This window comes from Macroventuria anomochaeta, assembly GCF_010093625.1.
Source record: "Macroventuria anomochaeta strain CBS 525.71 unplaced genomic scaffold BU25scaffold_14, whole genome shotgun sequence".
NCBI classification, from domain to species: Eukaryota; Fungi; Ascomycota; class Dothideomycetes; order Pleosporales; family Didymellaceae; genus Macroventuria; species Macroventuria anomochaeta.
In genome coordinates this window covers 4,599-19,803 of record NW_022985375.1, presented here as the reverse complement: position 1 = coordinate 19,803, position 15,205 = coordinate 4,599, and the positions used below count along the sequence as shown (strand labels likewise).

Genomic DNA, 15,205 nt, shown 5'->3' with positions numbered 1-15,205 from the left:
TCACCGACAACTTAGTCAACGTCGAGTTCCAGTACTGCTATAAACAGATTGTGACTTGTTAAGCGTTTCCGCACTAGTGAAGAGAAGCGCTGGATGATTCAGCTGCAACCGTGGGCCCAATTCTCCTGCACTTAACAGCTCATTTACTTGTTTTTACCTGCTCCTTTAGACTTAATAGTATTACAAGAATAGTGTACTGGGACAGAAAGACAAATGTGATGCCCTTGTCAAAGATTGGGGCTATTTGCGTTATTTGGCTTAATAGGAACTAGGAGCGAACAATAGTCAAGCACCTTACATGTTAAATAAAAATCAAAATACGACCCTCTGTGTACGAAGGGCTGCCATGGTACGAAGTCACAGACTTGAGGTACTGTGTTACTTATGAAGACATCGAAGGTAGGTAGATGAATTCGAGAAGCTACTTGGGCACGGCTATGTGTAGAATTAAGCTATGCCAGGTGCGGCTTGTATCACTCATCAAGAGGTGCTGGCTCCTATCACAAGCCGATGTCAAGTCTGGGCCTTGAGTGAGTGTGTTGTTACACATTCTGTCCCTACTTTCATTAATCGCTTGTCGCTCAAGTCTCGACGTGAATGTAACAAGGTAAGATCGCTCCCCCATACGCGGACTGCCATTCGAACCAACATGCCGGTACATGCAAGAGTATGTCACACGTGGCGTTTCAGAGCATCTGATTCGTGTCAAGTGTCAGACGTCGGCTGTGGACTCTGTAGTAGGTCCGGTCGCAAGGCTGAGGCCGAGGCTGAAGCGTGGGCCAACTCAAGTTTCGAAGTCGAGGTTTACCGGCTGCATCGTACCGAAGATGGTGACCGAGTTGAGAGTCACGCAGAGTTTGTTGGTGTGTTGAGTTGTTTTGAGTTGTTTGTAATATGTGCGGGGATATCTATCTTGACAGGGAATCTACGTAAAGTGGTCCGGTCTTGGCAATAAAGTCGAACAGCCTTGGTGGTGTGTCATCAATCGTAAGCCCATGCCGAACGTGAAGTATGCAACGAAAATGGAGAGAGACGTGAAAGAACGCTGGAACGCTACAGTATTCAATGCAACAAAGCATTGTGGTGGGATGAAAGGCCGCCTGGAATGGGATGCAGTACAGTGCGGTGCACCTGATTCCTGACTCTAGTTGAACTCCTGAGATGATGAGAGAATGCTACAATACCACATGAAAACCTCAAGCAGGACCAAGGATGGATTTGCATGATGCAACCAGAGGTCTTAGTTAGGTCTTATTGGTCAGGCTTAGGCAGCTCGGTACGACAAGCGAGGTCGAGGGTGCCTCAAATCATGCTTGCTATGGAGTTGAGACTCGCAGCCGTCGCCCTGATGCCCACAAAATCTGGTTCACTGACTTGGTGTGCAAGGCTCATGGTTGATGCTGCTGAGTATGGCGTGGAGAAGTTGGGAAAGCCTTGCAGAGGAGTGGGGAACATGTCCATGACGCTTTCATCTTTAGTCGTCGCTGAGTCGTGGCGGAATTCAGGGAAGGCTGCCGCTGTTGGCGTGTGTAGCGCATGTAATGAAGTCGTTGTGGTTGGGGTTTGCGGTGGGTACATTGAGGATGTCGCTGCTGCTGGAGTCGGATAAGACGTACTGCTCCCGTATGATGTTGTACTCAGTGATGGTGTCGCAGTAGGGTTTGAGATCGGCATGCCGAACGTGTGCAGCGCAGAACTGCCCGATATCGGTGTTGGTGTCGAATGACGGTGTGAAGCTGTGCTGGCAGGCGTCGACTCCTGCTTGACCGGATGCGACGACGACGATGCCGATGCCGAGGATACAGCACGAGCACGACCTGCCTGCGTTTCACGACGCCGCTTGGGTCCGTCTTTGACTTTTGGGTGGGTGTGACACTGTGGTGGTATTGTTAGCAAGCGAGTCTGTGCAACGTTGCAGACGAACACGAACGAACGAGGACGAGCATGGGTTGAGGAATGCAGGGCAAAACACAAACCTTGTAAGCATGCCTGAACCATGTCGTCCCTTTCTTTTTACTGCTGACCAAAGCGATCCACTCGCCACAACTTCCACAAAGGCCTTCCCACACATCGAGGTTCCCTTCCGTGCGACGGGTGTCTTGAGGACCTTGGAATGCTGCGCCGGTCGCTGCGCTGACGCCGTGCGTAAAAGACTTGTCATACCAGAATGCACTGTTCTTCAGGACAAGCCAACGTCCAGGTTTGCAGAGACCGCACCAGCCTTCGCGCTTGTTGCCGTGCCCACGTACCCATCTTGGAGTGTATAAATCACCGTTGAAGCGAAGGTCCTGCTCGTGTGGCACAAGATCCGGGTCTGATGGGTTCATGTCTGATTCAGGCGGGTTAGATGGCTCTTCATGAAGAGAAGAATACAGATCGGGTGGATCCGAAAGATCTGCGAAGTGTGAGGAACAGCCTCCATGTCTGTCTACGTTACTTTGAAGCAGACGAAAGAGACCTTGCGAAGGAAGAGGTCGAGGCACCTCGAGGTGGAATGGTTGGTCGCGGGTCGCAAAAAGAGAGGGGCCGTTGGACTGAAGCTGATGGTTCTGCGAGAACAACACATTCTGCGCAGGTAAACCAAAATTTGCCATCGCACTGGGCGGATATGCTGGCATCGAGTGGTGCGGGTTTGGGCGCGGACCATAGGGAGCAAATTGGTCAGGAATATGAGCTACTGCGTGTGAGTTGGCAGGCGTCGAAGTCGGCGCTTGTCCGGTGGACCATCGTTTGAATCGTGTGCTTTCAAGTGTATATGGCGAGGACCGAACGTTGCTGTGCGGCGCTGGGGACATACGAGCTCGACTCCCAGTACGAGCGACAGTGTCGTACTGTGACTTCCTTGGTGAAGCAAGCGGAGACATCAGATGACCACCAGTAGGTTCTACCGTATTCCACACATCGCATTCAGACGCGTACGAAACTGCCTCAGATGATCCCATCTCTTCACAGGATGACACATCAGGGAACATTCCTCCGCCTGTACTGGACATTGAGAAGGATGACTCGGACATACGACGAGTTCCTTGCCGATTGAATTGTGCCAGGTTGTCGGTCTCTTGCTGCCCCATACCCTGGAACTGTCGTAAATCAATGATGGGTGTGTTTTCATCTTGACCCATCAGCCCGTGGCTGAAGTCTGTCGTATCTGCGTCTAAAGAGGGGAATGACTCAAGCTCTTCGCACACCTTCGCGCCCCAAGAACCTTTGGTCGTCAGTAAATATCTCCAAGAGTATACCGAAGAAAACATACTTGTCTCGATGACCTTGGGAAAGTAGTCCGCTGATGTTGCCATGCCATTGCCAAAAGCTGCGCTGCTGAACGCAGACACTTGAGTAGTGCTGATGTTTGATCGTGGAAGAAATTGTGTATGATCATTTCTGGTTATCACCATAGGGCCTTGAGGTCCAGCATAGTATGAATTGTGGGATTGTGGTAAAGCCCACGCGGATCGAGGTGGCGAGGATGCCGACATCTGTTGCAATACTGGCGGTGGTTGTTGCCTTCGGAAGGGATAGTTGCTGTATGTATATATCTGTGCTGCCGAAGTAGGTGAAGATTGATCTAAGGCATTCGATTTGCTCGACGATGGCCGATATCTACACGCACTATCAGTATGTGCGTGCAAGCTAGACGCCAAACTGGGTCATTCGAAAGCGCCTTACTGTTGAAGTGCATTGAATTCCATCTTTAGATCCTCGTCCTCTATACAGACTGGTCTCGGCGTATATATCTGAGCAAACGTTAATGCCGAATTCGGTCTACTACATCTTTGCGCAGAAATTAGATCGACAACCTGCAGAACTAGCAGCGCCGCGTCACCGGGTACACTGCTCGCCAAGCAAGGGAGGGAGAGGATTATGAGACTCACGGCTGTAACGAAAGAAGCTACTGGCGGTCAAAAAGAATGTGTCTAGGCGATAACGCTGTACCACCACAGCTGAATGGGTTGTAGTGATGTGACTAAGAACCGTAAGGCTAGACAAATGAGTGTACGGAGAACAAAACGTTCCCAAATGCAGCCAACGCGGATAGGAGCCCGCTCCAGGGAAGAATGAACGTAGATGTAAATGGGCTGGAATTTCTAAAGAATGACGGAGCCGGGTAGAATGAGAGAGGCTCAAGGTCAGTTGTAGTATATGTCGAAAACACGGGATCGAGGGTTCCGAGAGCACCAAACAAGGTAAAATGATCTTTACGAACTTGACGCAACAGAACCACTCAGACGCGGTTTGAAAGCAGTGTCGCGAGGCGCCTTGGCTGGAGAGGATCTGGAACAGCGACAGTAGAAGCGTTCACCCAAAGGAGCCTCTGGTGGAGACGTGTAATGGAGGGTGGGCCAGGCGGCAGGGCTGCTGGGATGTTGAAAGGCGATTAGAGACGTCTGGGATAGCCGCACTAGCTCATATTCGCATCCTCCTGTCGGCTTAGACGGACGAAGACTTTGTTGAAGAGCAACAGGCGATTCCCTGCGGCTGAACCATCAACACCACCATGGTTGAGACGCTTCAAGAGGAGTTAGTATGGCCGTGAACAAGGAAGCTGCTGGGCAGCGACACCAATATTGTGAGAGACGGTAGCATCCTCTTTGGCTGAAGCTGAGTTTCAGCACTCAATTGGGAGACCGAGCATCGTTCAGGAAAGAATGAAGTGGTGAGAGGGCGGTCGGTGCTATACGCAACTCCGACGTATCAACCGCTACCGCGCTTCTGCAGCCGAATGCCATAAACGTCGTCTCATAATGCCGAATACGGCAAGATACTAGCTGATGTGGGTATGCAACACGCAGTGAACGAAGCAAGAGTGGATGGAACGGAGAAATTTGGAACGGAGCTAGCGTTACGTAAGCCTCGCTTAGCGCGCTCGCCCAAACAACGCGCCTTCCTCTACCGACGCGACAAGCCCGAAACGCTCCTCAAACGTCAGGGGGCTGCCAACCCACCATCCTCGCAACAGCCCCCGCACCACCACCAGTATTTGTGAAGTCGAGCGAACTGATTCGCCGGCAGTCGCGCTCGGTCTCGTTGCACAGCGGAGCAGGGACCGACGTTTCTGGTTTGCTCTTTCTACTGGCCCGCATGGACAATTATTGAGACTGCCGCAATGGAAGCGTCAACTGCTTCGCCTGGAGAGCGACCACTGTCATCATAGTCTGCAAGCTCGACTAGATTCTGTGTAGCACCGAGTCAGGCTGACATTTGACAGCTGCGGAATGCTGCGCCCTGCCATTTACTTGGGGGTGTGACATATGTCGACTTCGCTGCCAGACAACAACTGCAATTACGATTGTTCGTCAGCTTCAGTCAAAAATGCCTCAGGAAGGACTATCTTGCCACTCATCCTTCTGCTACCACCATCTTGCCGGGTACTCAGCTCCGCTCCTGTGCGACCACCGAAGAGGAGGCTCCATCCGGATGAACTCCTTCCGCTATCGATCTTCGGACCGCGTGCGTTGCCGTGCAGACGCTGAGCCTCTAAGAATCTTGTAGCAAATCTTGTGCACTGTGTAGTTGCATATTGACATGCTCGTTGATATATTGGCGCCAGAATCGAGGAATATCTCCGTCCCGAGTATCCCCGTATCAACGACCGTTGTGTTATGCGAACGTCCAAGTGGTCAAATCTGCAGACTTGAAAACGATCTCTCCCTTGCTTCGCGCATGCAGGTAGCGCTTGATTAGGCAAAATGGTCTTTTCACCACACACTACAACCGCGCGTGCCGTTGTCTGGCTTTTTTCGCCATCTCAGGTCCACGTGTTCTGTCGTACAAAAACGTCCTTCCAATCTAGGGCATCTGCAGAAGGCCTCAAATTGGGTATGGTGGGATTCAATTACCGATGTGTTTGCCAACTGCAGACACACCCCACGCTTGGCTTCTTGCGAATAGATCCTGTAGTCATGGACCGAGGCTTACAGCTCCCGGAATCCAGTCAGATCAGGGTCGTCGTCCAGGTCTAGCTAGGTGATGAACTACGATTCAATATTATACTGACCGTAGATCACTAGTGACGTTAATTGCATGTCGGCGACCTCGATTGGACACACGCAGGTACCCTTACGTCTCGACACACCAGACACAGACAGCCACTGCAATCCCTCCGTAACCACAGCAGCCGAAGTCAGCCCTACGCCACACCATATTGTCTCGCACTCAGAGTCATGCCAGCAATGACGTCGATCTTAACGCCGGCCACGCATGTTCCAGGACGCTGGACTTGACAGGCACATCGTTGGCGGACCGGAGCGCGCGGACGTTGGCAACAGTCGAGTTGGACTTCCGCTCCAAGGTCGCCAACAGCCCAACTGTAACGTGCGGCAATGATTGTGGCAGGCATATTGCGTGGGGTACAAGTCAAGCTTTGTCAAGCATATATGTCGCACGTTATGAGCCGCAGGCATATGTCGAATATAGTTGTCACATGGCCAACTACCGGTGAACGATAAGTGCAGACTCGAACGTTTGATTCAAGTCCACCGGCTAGTGCCGGTTGAGCGGTTCTGTCGGAAGTTTGGCACTCTCGACGTGCAGCGAACCACCGATGCTCGAGTATGTTCTACCAGCTCAAGCTGGGCCATGGATACAACAAGGCATACCTGTTCCACATTGGCAAAGTAGACCACCCATTCTGCAGCTGTGGAACCAAGCAGACCCCAGAACACCCTCCTACTGAGCTGCCAGTGACTCAAGCAAGGCCGGAAAATCCTCCATGACAATCTGGGGAAAGTGCAGCTCACACTGCCTCTGCTTCTCCACACCAAAGAAGGCATCAAGGCTACTCTGGCCTTTATCAGCAGGACCAAGGTGGACACATGCAGATGGCATCTTGGAAAACACACAGAAGACCTGGCATAGGCATGGCCTAGCACTGCACCAGTGCATACTCTTTCTCTGTTCATTTTCTAGCAACTCTGCTTAGGGCAAAAGCCCTCTCCATCCCTTGTACTTTCATAGAACGCAACCTCCTGTAACTAAACCCCTGTATTACCAGAGGAGCAGTAGCTCCTCTCGTCTTCATAGTCTCAGACTCACATAGGACGTTAAACAAAAAAAAAAGCTCGAGTATGAATTCTAAAGCCTCGGTCATCATATCGTAAGCTTATTTTAACGGCTTTCCCGAGCAACTTGACCCGCTCAGTGAATCTCACAGCCAACAGTTCATGCCTTGCGCTCGACTGCGCCCGCTGTACCGCACATTTGGTTGTCGTACTAATGGAAGCTGTAATCTCTCATATCAATGCGTCTCTATCTTTCCGATCTTGATGTCACAGCCTCCGCTAACAGTATCAAACACCATCCTACTCCCTCCATCCCCCTTCTTTGCTTCAACATGATTCTTCCCTGGCGTATCATTCTCATTCAACAATTCCAACTCCTTGCCTTGTAGATGCAACTCTCCACTCAGACTTGTGCCATCAATATGGCCCTGCCACTCCTTCGGATATATCAACCCCACACCACCAGACACGCTCTTATGCGTACTCGTCAATCCCATCATAGGCACTCCTTTCGCCTTGTACGGCGCTCGCAAGGTGACATTCATTTGTCCAGAATGCGTACTTGTATCTAGTGTCGAAGCAAAAGCGCCAGACTTGGATGGCATAATATCCGCAGTCACTGAGCCGGCTACCGAATTGATCTCAGTCTTTGAGCCATGGATGAACGTCCCGTCGACAGACCCTACAGTCGTGTTGAGATACATCTGGAAGTCTCGCTCAGGAATATGCTTGCGCTCGAAGTCAATGCGCATGCTTCCTGAATGCGAGTTCGCTCTGAACACAGCGGACGAGGAGCTGCCGGCTTCTGCCGCCTGCGGCGCGACATCAATATTGACCGACCCAGTCTTCGTGTCGATGGCCAGAAGATCTGAAAGTGCGTATTTGCCACTGATGGAGCCTGATGTCGTTTTGAGGTAGGTCTCACGCGAGTTCAACATTGACGCGTCGAGTGTCCCTGAGGTGAGCGAGATGGACGTCATGTTTGTAACAGAGAAGTCGACACCACCATGGATCTGCATACCGAGGTGCGTGGCTTCCACATTCAAGGTCTCGAGTGTCGCGCCCGGTGCCATGTACAGCACAATCGACATGCCCAGACACGCTGAACCGGCTGGAACCCTTTCAAGGCCTGGAGACAGGGAAGAATCCCCAATCGTTAGACTGCTCGGTGTTGAAGCGTACTTGATGCTATCTACGTCGATTGATGGCGAAACAGCATATGACATCCTCGCTTGTACTGTCCCAGCAGCTTGGTCGGCTGGCGCTTTTGTGACGTGTATCCAACCCTGGATGCGCTTGTACGGTCCATTGAGCTGATGCATGGCTTCTCTGATGTCGACCTCGCTCGAAAGGCCGAAATCGTACTCCTCGGTTTTGACATTGTACTTCTTCCCACATTGTGCTGGCCACCGGATGGGGAAAATTTGCTTCGATTGCGACGTTGATGATGGTGTCGCTGTTGCTGCGCTCTGCGAAGGCCATGGAACTGCAACGACATCTGGCGCGATCATGCCTTCCGGTTCTTTTGGTCGTGCTTGCTGCGTTGACGTCGGTGATGTCGCGGCAGCTTGATCTGAAGGCTCGATCACAGGTATCACTGAAGCCTATGACTGTCAGGTTGATGCATCTGCCGTCGTTAAGGTACAAACCTGTCTATCCTTGCGTGCCGATGTTGTAAATGCGATGCTGGCCGCGAACACAAAGATGAGAAGCATCAGTACTCCCAACCACTTCGTCCATCTCGTCCGCAACGATCGTCTGCAGCTTCGTCCGCTGTATGTATCTTCTTTGTATCCTTGCTCTTCGCGGTTCAGCAAGGTCGCACCTTCATCACCACTTGGTCGCCCATAGTATAGTCCTGGCGTTGTGGCTTCAAGGTATGTAGGCGGCGCATCGCGAGAGTCGAGCGGTTCCTCCCGCAAAGGAGTTAGCGATTCTCTGTAGGGGGCCGCAAATTGTGTGGAGGTGACGACTTGAGGCTGTCGTGACCGGCAATTTGCAGCTGCTGTGTCAATGAACATTATGACTATCGAAGCATCAAGACGGTCCTAAGGTAGGATGATGGCTTGATTGTTCGGAAGGCCGAAAAACGGGTCAGGCAGCGAGGCTAATCAACTTCTATCCTGCACCTCGAAGCTGAAGCAAGTCGTAGCCGAGGCTGGGGGTAAGTAGTTCTGTAACATGTTCGTTTCGGTTGAAAACATGGCTCGTTTTGGATGTGTACCCAACCCCTTGGCTGCGTACGGCCAGAAGAAACTTGATATTTCCCGTTGTTTTCGAGTACTGACCTGACTTGCTGTTCCTGGTCCCAATAACCGCACTCTTAATTATGGTGTCTCTCGGCTCGAACTTGGCTATTAGTTGCCTTGAACAGCCATTGTGTCTCTTTGAAGGTTTTTGTCTACAGTCTAGTTGCAAGCGCCGTTTGGAGACAGCGGAGTTGGCTTGGCGGCTTTCGTGGCGGTCATCTCACGTGATGAGAACATCAATCGTTATCGTTAGCCATGCAACAATTGTGACATACGATGACGGGTATTTTGGAAATGCGCCATGCTGTGCGAAAGGATAAACCCTGGCACTCATGCGGTGTGCAGGTGAGGTCGAGAAACTTCGTGCACGAGGATGATGATGGGACACGGATCTCAGTCCGCTCAACGGCAGCCGCAGGCCGCAGGCGGCACTTCCCTCCCAATTCCTCACCCAATATGACATCCCATCGTCGTTGACGTACAGCCTCACGTCTGTGCTACGTGTGCAAACATTGACTATAGCTGTCTCCAGCAGTTCTTAGCTGTCTGGCGATATTGTCTCTTTTCTTTGTTTGCGAGAGTGGTGTGGCAGGAGACGACGGCAGGCGTACAGTGTCTGTGCGCGTGATGCGCACCTTCGCGTGATGCGCACCTCAACCACTTTTCTGAGTATAGCAAAATGAGGCTGTACAGCCACCCATAAAAGCGATTGTTGTGAGAAAAGTTGGTAGAGTAATGTATTAATGTATATGAAAGTATTCTGTGAAGGATTAATTATATAGAGTTGCAGTGCGGCCGCTGCGGGTGGTGTGGGTGCAAGGTGTGGGTGCAGGCAGCGGTGCACCACCTGCACTTTGCGCACCTGCAACACGACGCTTCTTTGTTGCAGTTGCTGGAGGAGCTTTTGAAGCTTTGCGCTTGCCTTTATTAGGCAACTGGGAGGCTTTTTGAGCATCGCAAGCTTCTTTATCCTTGCATCTTTGCTCTTTGCGAGCATTGATTGCAGCACGCTCCTCAGTACGTTGTCGGTCATGCTCTTCCTTCTCCACTGCACGATGTGCCTGCTTTGCATCATCTTCCTGCTGTTTCAGTATACGGAGGTGCTCTTTGTGCTGCTTTTTAGCTGCTTTTTCTGCGTCCTGTTGTTGTTGTTGTTGTTGTTGTTGATACTTCTCAAAAGCTTTCTCACGAGCGTCAGTGTTACGATCAAGGAGCAACTCGCACAACAACACTGAACGAACAGGACTACGCAACGATACGAGAGGAGCCGAGGAACTGTATTATCGATCGACCCGAGCAGTGAGGCCGCGTCGGCAATACTCAGTATGATCATCAATCTCAGTACGCTCGGCATGAGCAGCATACTCAGAATGCTCAGTATACTCGGCATGATCAGTATACTTGGTACGAGCAGTATACTCAGAACGCTCAGTATACTCGGTACCGAGCGATCTGAGCAATCCTCCTGCTCAAGTATATAGCAAGTAGACAAGCTGCCCTTATGGCATCGTGTTCAACCTCGTCAATCAACTTTGTTATTGTAATCTCACACGCTCTCGAGCAAGGCAGTATACTCTATACTACTTGTTGCTACCAGTTGCCACGGCCTCTGGCTAGACGACTATTTACCTCGACTATTACGAAGGCTATTATCGCCTCGCCCGGATAGTCTACCCCTGACCACCCCGAGCCGTATTAGCTAAGGTCAAGCTATGCCTTGGACGCTTTGTTAGCTGACGCATTGCTCTTGAGCTCTCCAGGTATGAGAATATGCAACTATTCGCACTGTAAGTCTATGCTAGCGTTTAGATCATCCGCAAAGCCAATATCCAGCTTGCGATTAGCAGTGGAGCCTTGCAGAGGCTAACAGGGCTGTGCCAGTGGTCGCCGCCGAACTCTAGGTGGTGGTTGATACTTATCTGCAAGGTCCAGTAGCTGGTTTATAAACAGGACAAACCAGCTTAGAACGTCTTTTTCCTTTGCCTCTTTAGGCCAACGTGTGGATAGACAGAGGTGTTTGTTGCAAGGATGAGGTAGGGCGGGACGGAGGCGTTGATTCGATGACGGCATTATAGACTGTATCCCAGACGCATTCATTGGGCTGGAAGTTTGAGGATCGCATCGAATAGAGGTCGTATTCGTTCGGCGTCGAAATCGTCAGAATTGACCGCTGCATTGAGCCGCAAGAGGTCGTGGAAGAGGGTTTTGCTTCCATTCCGGGAATGTAGGAGTCGAGCAGCAGGGAGGGCTTGCAAGGCAGATATAAGTGTAATCAGCAAATCTTGGGTTTCTGAGATGGCATTAGAATCGCGCAGTAGAGATAGTCAGCCTGTACTCCCTTCATAGCCCACCTGATCAAGCGCTTGCGAAAGCCATCTAGGCCTTCACCGATTGCTTTAGACTGTATGATCTGCAATCGCGATTGCGATTTCGTTGACATCTTTCCAAAGGCATATGAGCTGCGTATGATTTGTCACAGCGACGCCACGCATGCAACCGAGCGCAGTCCTATGTGATTCGCAAGTCTTAAGGTAATTAAGAGTAGAGACGACGAACAAAGCCGAGGGAAGTAAGTAGTGATGGTTGGAGAAGGTAGCGACCAGCGCGCGACAACCGCGAGAATAAAAAGGCTCGGCACAACGGTACCTACCTTGGGCTTACGGAACCATAGGCCAAAACCGCACATTTTAACGAACGATATCTGTCCCACATGTTTGAACGATATTGCTTATAATGTATCTTTCGCAATGCGTAGGCGATGTGAGAATTGATCGCGTTCTATCTCAAATATATTTGATTACTGTTTCGTCATGTAAGGCTGGCTTTTTATCGTTAGATCATCTAATTTAGTCTACATAACTGCCATTCATATCAGTTAGACACGCCCTCCTCTCTCACCTCGTATCACGGGCATAGCACTATGTTAGGGTGCGAACACTAGGGAGGCAGCATAGCGCGCTCGATGCCAATTGAGTGATCCAAAATCCCTCAGAGAGCATTCAGGAGTTTGGTCTTATCACCCTCTTCTCTTTACTATATCAATCTTCTTATGCGTTCACATTGGTAGTAGTGGTGTGCAGGACTCGATATGAAGGGCAGATATGCACAGTAAGCCTTCTGTTGCAGTGAAAAGTGGTCCAAGTTCGTCTCAAGCGATCTGCCTGGCGATGACGTATTATGGTGTTTATCGCTCCAGCAAGCTCGAACAGGTACGCTTGGAATTAGTCGAATGAGCGGAGGCTAAATCACAGTACTGTGAGTGGAGATAGAGAATGCAATGTATTAGAGAAGACAAACATCTCTTGGATGCCTAGAATTGCCATACCAGAGCTAAGCATAGAAGGCATACGATAGGTTGTGTTCGTTTGTCGGATATGAGAAGGCGCACCCCCGACTGTTTGCATATTTTGCTTGCCTATGTTGCTCAATCCCATGGGAAGCAGTGAGTAGGAGCATGGCGATTATGCGCAAGCGGTGAGGAATGCTATATCAATGGACCCTGGCGTGAGAATACCCTTGAGTTATCCTAATCACACCGCACAGGACACAAGGCATCGATGATCATGACACTGGGCAGGAGCTAAACGTTAGACTAACTAGCACTCCTCCGACCGGCACGGATTCTGGTCAAGTCCTTCACAGAACTAGATCAGCCTCGTCCAACAGCCAACATGATACAGACACGCAGGTCCTGAAAAATGTTGCGAAGGTTCACGGAGGGGTGCCTCGAAGCCTCCTGGCGTAACAGGTTATTTTAGCCTTTGCTAGGCTACAATAGTGCGCTGACGCTGTATCATACAGTACTAGCACGTTGATGTTACCTCGGACATGTTCTAAAAATAAGCCTGGCTTCCCATGATGACGTGTCCGCTACTGGATCTTGCCTGAAGGTTGCCTTTCCATCATTTCTGTCTCAGCATCACTACTTCAGCCGCACAACTGGCACAAAATAAAAGATTGATTAGCGACTAATGGCTTCAGCGTCAAGAAGCTCGATGATGGAGACAGATGGAGAAAAAGGTGAGCTTCTTATCTAGAGTCAGAGTTGATAAGATACTTTGTAGCATACACCAGACATCGTGACCCTCCATGAAATGCCCGGATGTCTCGTTACGCGACGTGCGGGCTCTATGGTCTTCAAGCAAGGCAGGCGAGTCAATATTGATGAACAACCAGCACTGGAGCTTGCCGCACAGTATGGCCTCCCTGTTCCACGCGTTTACGATGCGGGCGAGTCTAATGGAGAGACTTTCATTCAAATGGACTTCATCGAGGGTGACAGGCTTGACCTGGTTTGGCCCAAAATTACTGTAGAAGAGAGAAGCAGTAGATGCCGACAACTGCGAGAAGTCCTCACGACAATGCGATCTATACCTCCCCAGAGTGGGCTTATTGGATCTTGCTCTGGCGGAAAAGCGCGAGACGACCGCCAATACAGCCATTACAGCGGCGGACCATACACAGACGAGGCCGCTTTCAATTCTTCATTCTATTTTGACCTTGTGGAATCCACACCAAGCCCGATTCGTACCGCACTATACCAGCAGATCCGTAGTGATCACCGTATTATCTTCTCACATGGCGACGTTGCACAGCACAACATCTTGGTTAAAGATGGTCGGATTACAGGACTACTAGATTGGGAGAACGCAGGGTGGTATCCAGAGCATTGGGACTACATCAAATTCTTCGAGCGACCGTGCGAGCACAGGAGTTGGAAAGATTGTGCGAAAGATATATTTCCTGAAATTTATGACGATGAACTCGCGCATTACCAAGCCATGGTGCGATGGCAAAACCCTTGAGAACTATTCTGGCTCTTCCTTCGCTTCCATTGTTGCCTCCACCATCCTATCGACACCGTCATCACAGTCATTCTGGGTTATATATCCAGCCGTCGCCAGTCTCTGGAGAGCATCTCCTACCCAGGTCTGGCAGTTGAATTCGCGGCTTGAGTTATCGATGGGCGTTTGGTAGATGAGGACACCAACTGGGTTTTCGCCATTGGTGTCTTAAGCGTTCCAGCCGAGACCTCTTTGGCAAAGTTGCGACTCGTGCTCGGGTCGTAGTCATCTCGTTTGAAACACATATGACATATTCGGTCCAACAATGTGAATAATCATGGATGTCCCTCCATTGTTAGGCCGGAGACAAAGAGCAGTATATCGATACTTTTGGTAATCCAGCGGCTCCCCAACATGTACAACAATACTAAGGTCGATTGTTAGTAGAGAGGATGCAATGCTCGGAGCAAGTTGGCTGGCAGCGGGTAGACTAGCAACGTTCCTAGCCCAACAGTTAGAAGTGAAGTCGATAGCATAGAGACAATACCTTTGGGATGCATAGAATCCTGGTGGAAATTGATCATTAGACCGATTCAGACGGTAATAAACTCCGTGAGATGTCTGCTGCGCAGTATAGTAGTATGCCAAATTAGCATCACCAATCTGGTTTGGTAGGTATTGGGGCATGGTCGGGATGTCGTAGACTTTGATAGATATTGTGCTTTAGATGATCGTGATGTAGATGTCCAGCTCTACATGCATTTTGCTGTCACAGCATAAGGTCGCCTCCCTCCATAACTTGCATGCATGACTTTCAATGCTTTACCGCATCAAGAGTATCAAACAATCAGCTTTCAACATTAAGCGCTCGGGAAATATCTATTCATAAATCAACAAATGGTACTGATGAGGGCATTGTCGTGTTGTTGTATTGGTACTATCAGAGCGGGCGGATATCTACAGTACGCTACCGTGTCCGTGCGCGTAATGCGCGGATTCGCGTAATGCACCGAACCACCAAAATAGGTCCACCAAAAATGAGGCTGTAGAGCCACACACAATGGTTATTATCATGAGATTTTCTGGTGGAGTAGTCTATAGACCTATATGAACAAGTTCCTCACTCAAACTTTTGTGGCACTCTGATTGGGCGGCCGCGGCTGTTGTATTTTGC

The 15,205-nt window shown here is 50.3% G+C and overlaps 4 protein-coding genes across 4 annotated transcripts; 1 reads left to right on the top strand and 3 right to left on the bottom strand.

Annotated features, from left to right (window-relative positions):
* Positions 1–899: 899 nt before the first annotated feature.
* BU25DRAFT_391452 (uncharacterized protein) lies at positions 900–4,132 on the bottom strand. Its single transcript, XM_033704613.1, has 5 exons — positions 3,873–4,132; positions 3,667–3,734; positions 3,254–3,600; positions 1,977–3,205; positions 900–1,875 (listed from the first exon to the last, which is right to left on the bottom strand). Exons 2-5 carry the CDS (start codon positions 3,687–3,689, stop codon positions 1,303–1,305), a joined length of 2,172 nt encoding a protein of 723 aa, XP_033562213.1. The 5' UTR covers positions 3,690–3,734; positions 3,873–4,132; the 3' UTR covers positions 900–1,302.
* Positions 4,133–7,234: 3,102 nt separating this feature from the next.
* On the bottom strand, positions 7,235–9,019 carry BU25DRAFT_457895 (uncharacterized protein; the record flags this gene model as incomplete). Its single annotated transcript, XM_033710151.1, has 2 exons — positions 7,235–8,602; positions 8,648–9,019. 2 exons carry the CDS (start codon positions 9,017–9,019, stop codon positions 7,235–7,237), a joined length of 1,740 nt encoding a protein of 579 aa, XP_033562212.1.
* Positions 9,020–9,959: 940 nt separating this feature from the next.
* BU25DRAFT_448030 (uncharacterized protein) lies at positions 9,960–10,765 on the bottom strand. The gene is made up of 2 exons (XM_033709575.1): positions 10,437–10,765; positions 9,960–10,386 (listed from the first exon to the last, which is right to left on the bottom strand). Exons 1-2 carry the CDS (start codon positions 10,635–10,637, stop codon positions 10,018–10,020), a joined length of 570 nt encoding a protein of 189 aa, XP_033562211.1. The 5' UTR covers positions 10,638–10,765; the 3' UTR covers positions 9,960–10,017.
* A 1,936-nt stretch (positions 10,766–12,701) lies between these two features.
* BU25DRAFT_430879 (kinase-like protein) lies at positions 12,702–14,052 on the top strand (the record flags this gene model as incomplete). Its single annotated transcript, XM_033708629.1, has 3 exons — positions 12,702–12,721; positions 13,236–13,267; positions 13,322–14,052. 3 exons carry the CDS (start codon positions 12,702–12,704, stop codon positions 14,050–14,052), a joined length of 783 nt encoding a protein of 260 aa, XP_033562210.1.
* Positions 14,053–15,205: the final 1,153 nt, after the last annotated feature.

Coding starts and splice junctions, on each gene's coding strand:
- BU25DRAFT_391452 (XM_033704613.1), bottom strand. CDS start 3,689: ATGGAATTCAATGCACTTCAACA. Junction 3,601..3,666: donor GAATTCAATGCACTTCAACA/GTAAGGCGCTTT, acceptor TAGTGCGTGTAG/ATATCGGCCATCGTCGAGCA. Junction 1,876..1,976: donor GGTTCAGGCATGCTTACAAG/GTTTGTGTTTTG, acceptor ATACCACCACAG/TGTCACACCCACCCAAAAGT.
- BU25DRAFT_448030 (XM_033709575.1), bottom strand. CDS start 10,637: ATGCCGAGTATACTGAGCATTCTGAGTATGCTGCTCATGCCGAGCGTA. Junction 10,387..10,436: donor TGATCGTAACACTGACGCTC/GTGAGAAAGCTT, acceptor CAACAACAACAG/GACGCAGAAAAAGCAGCTAA.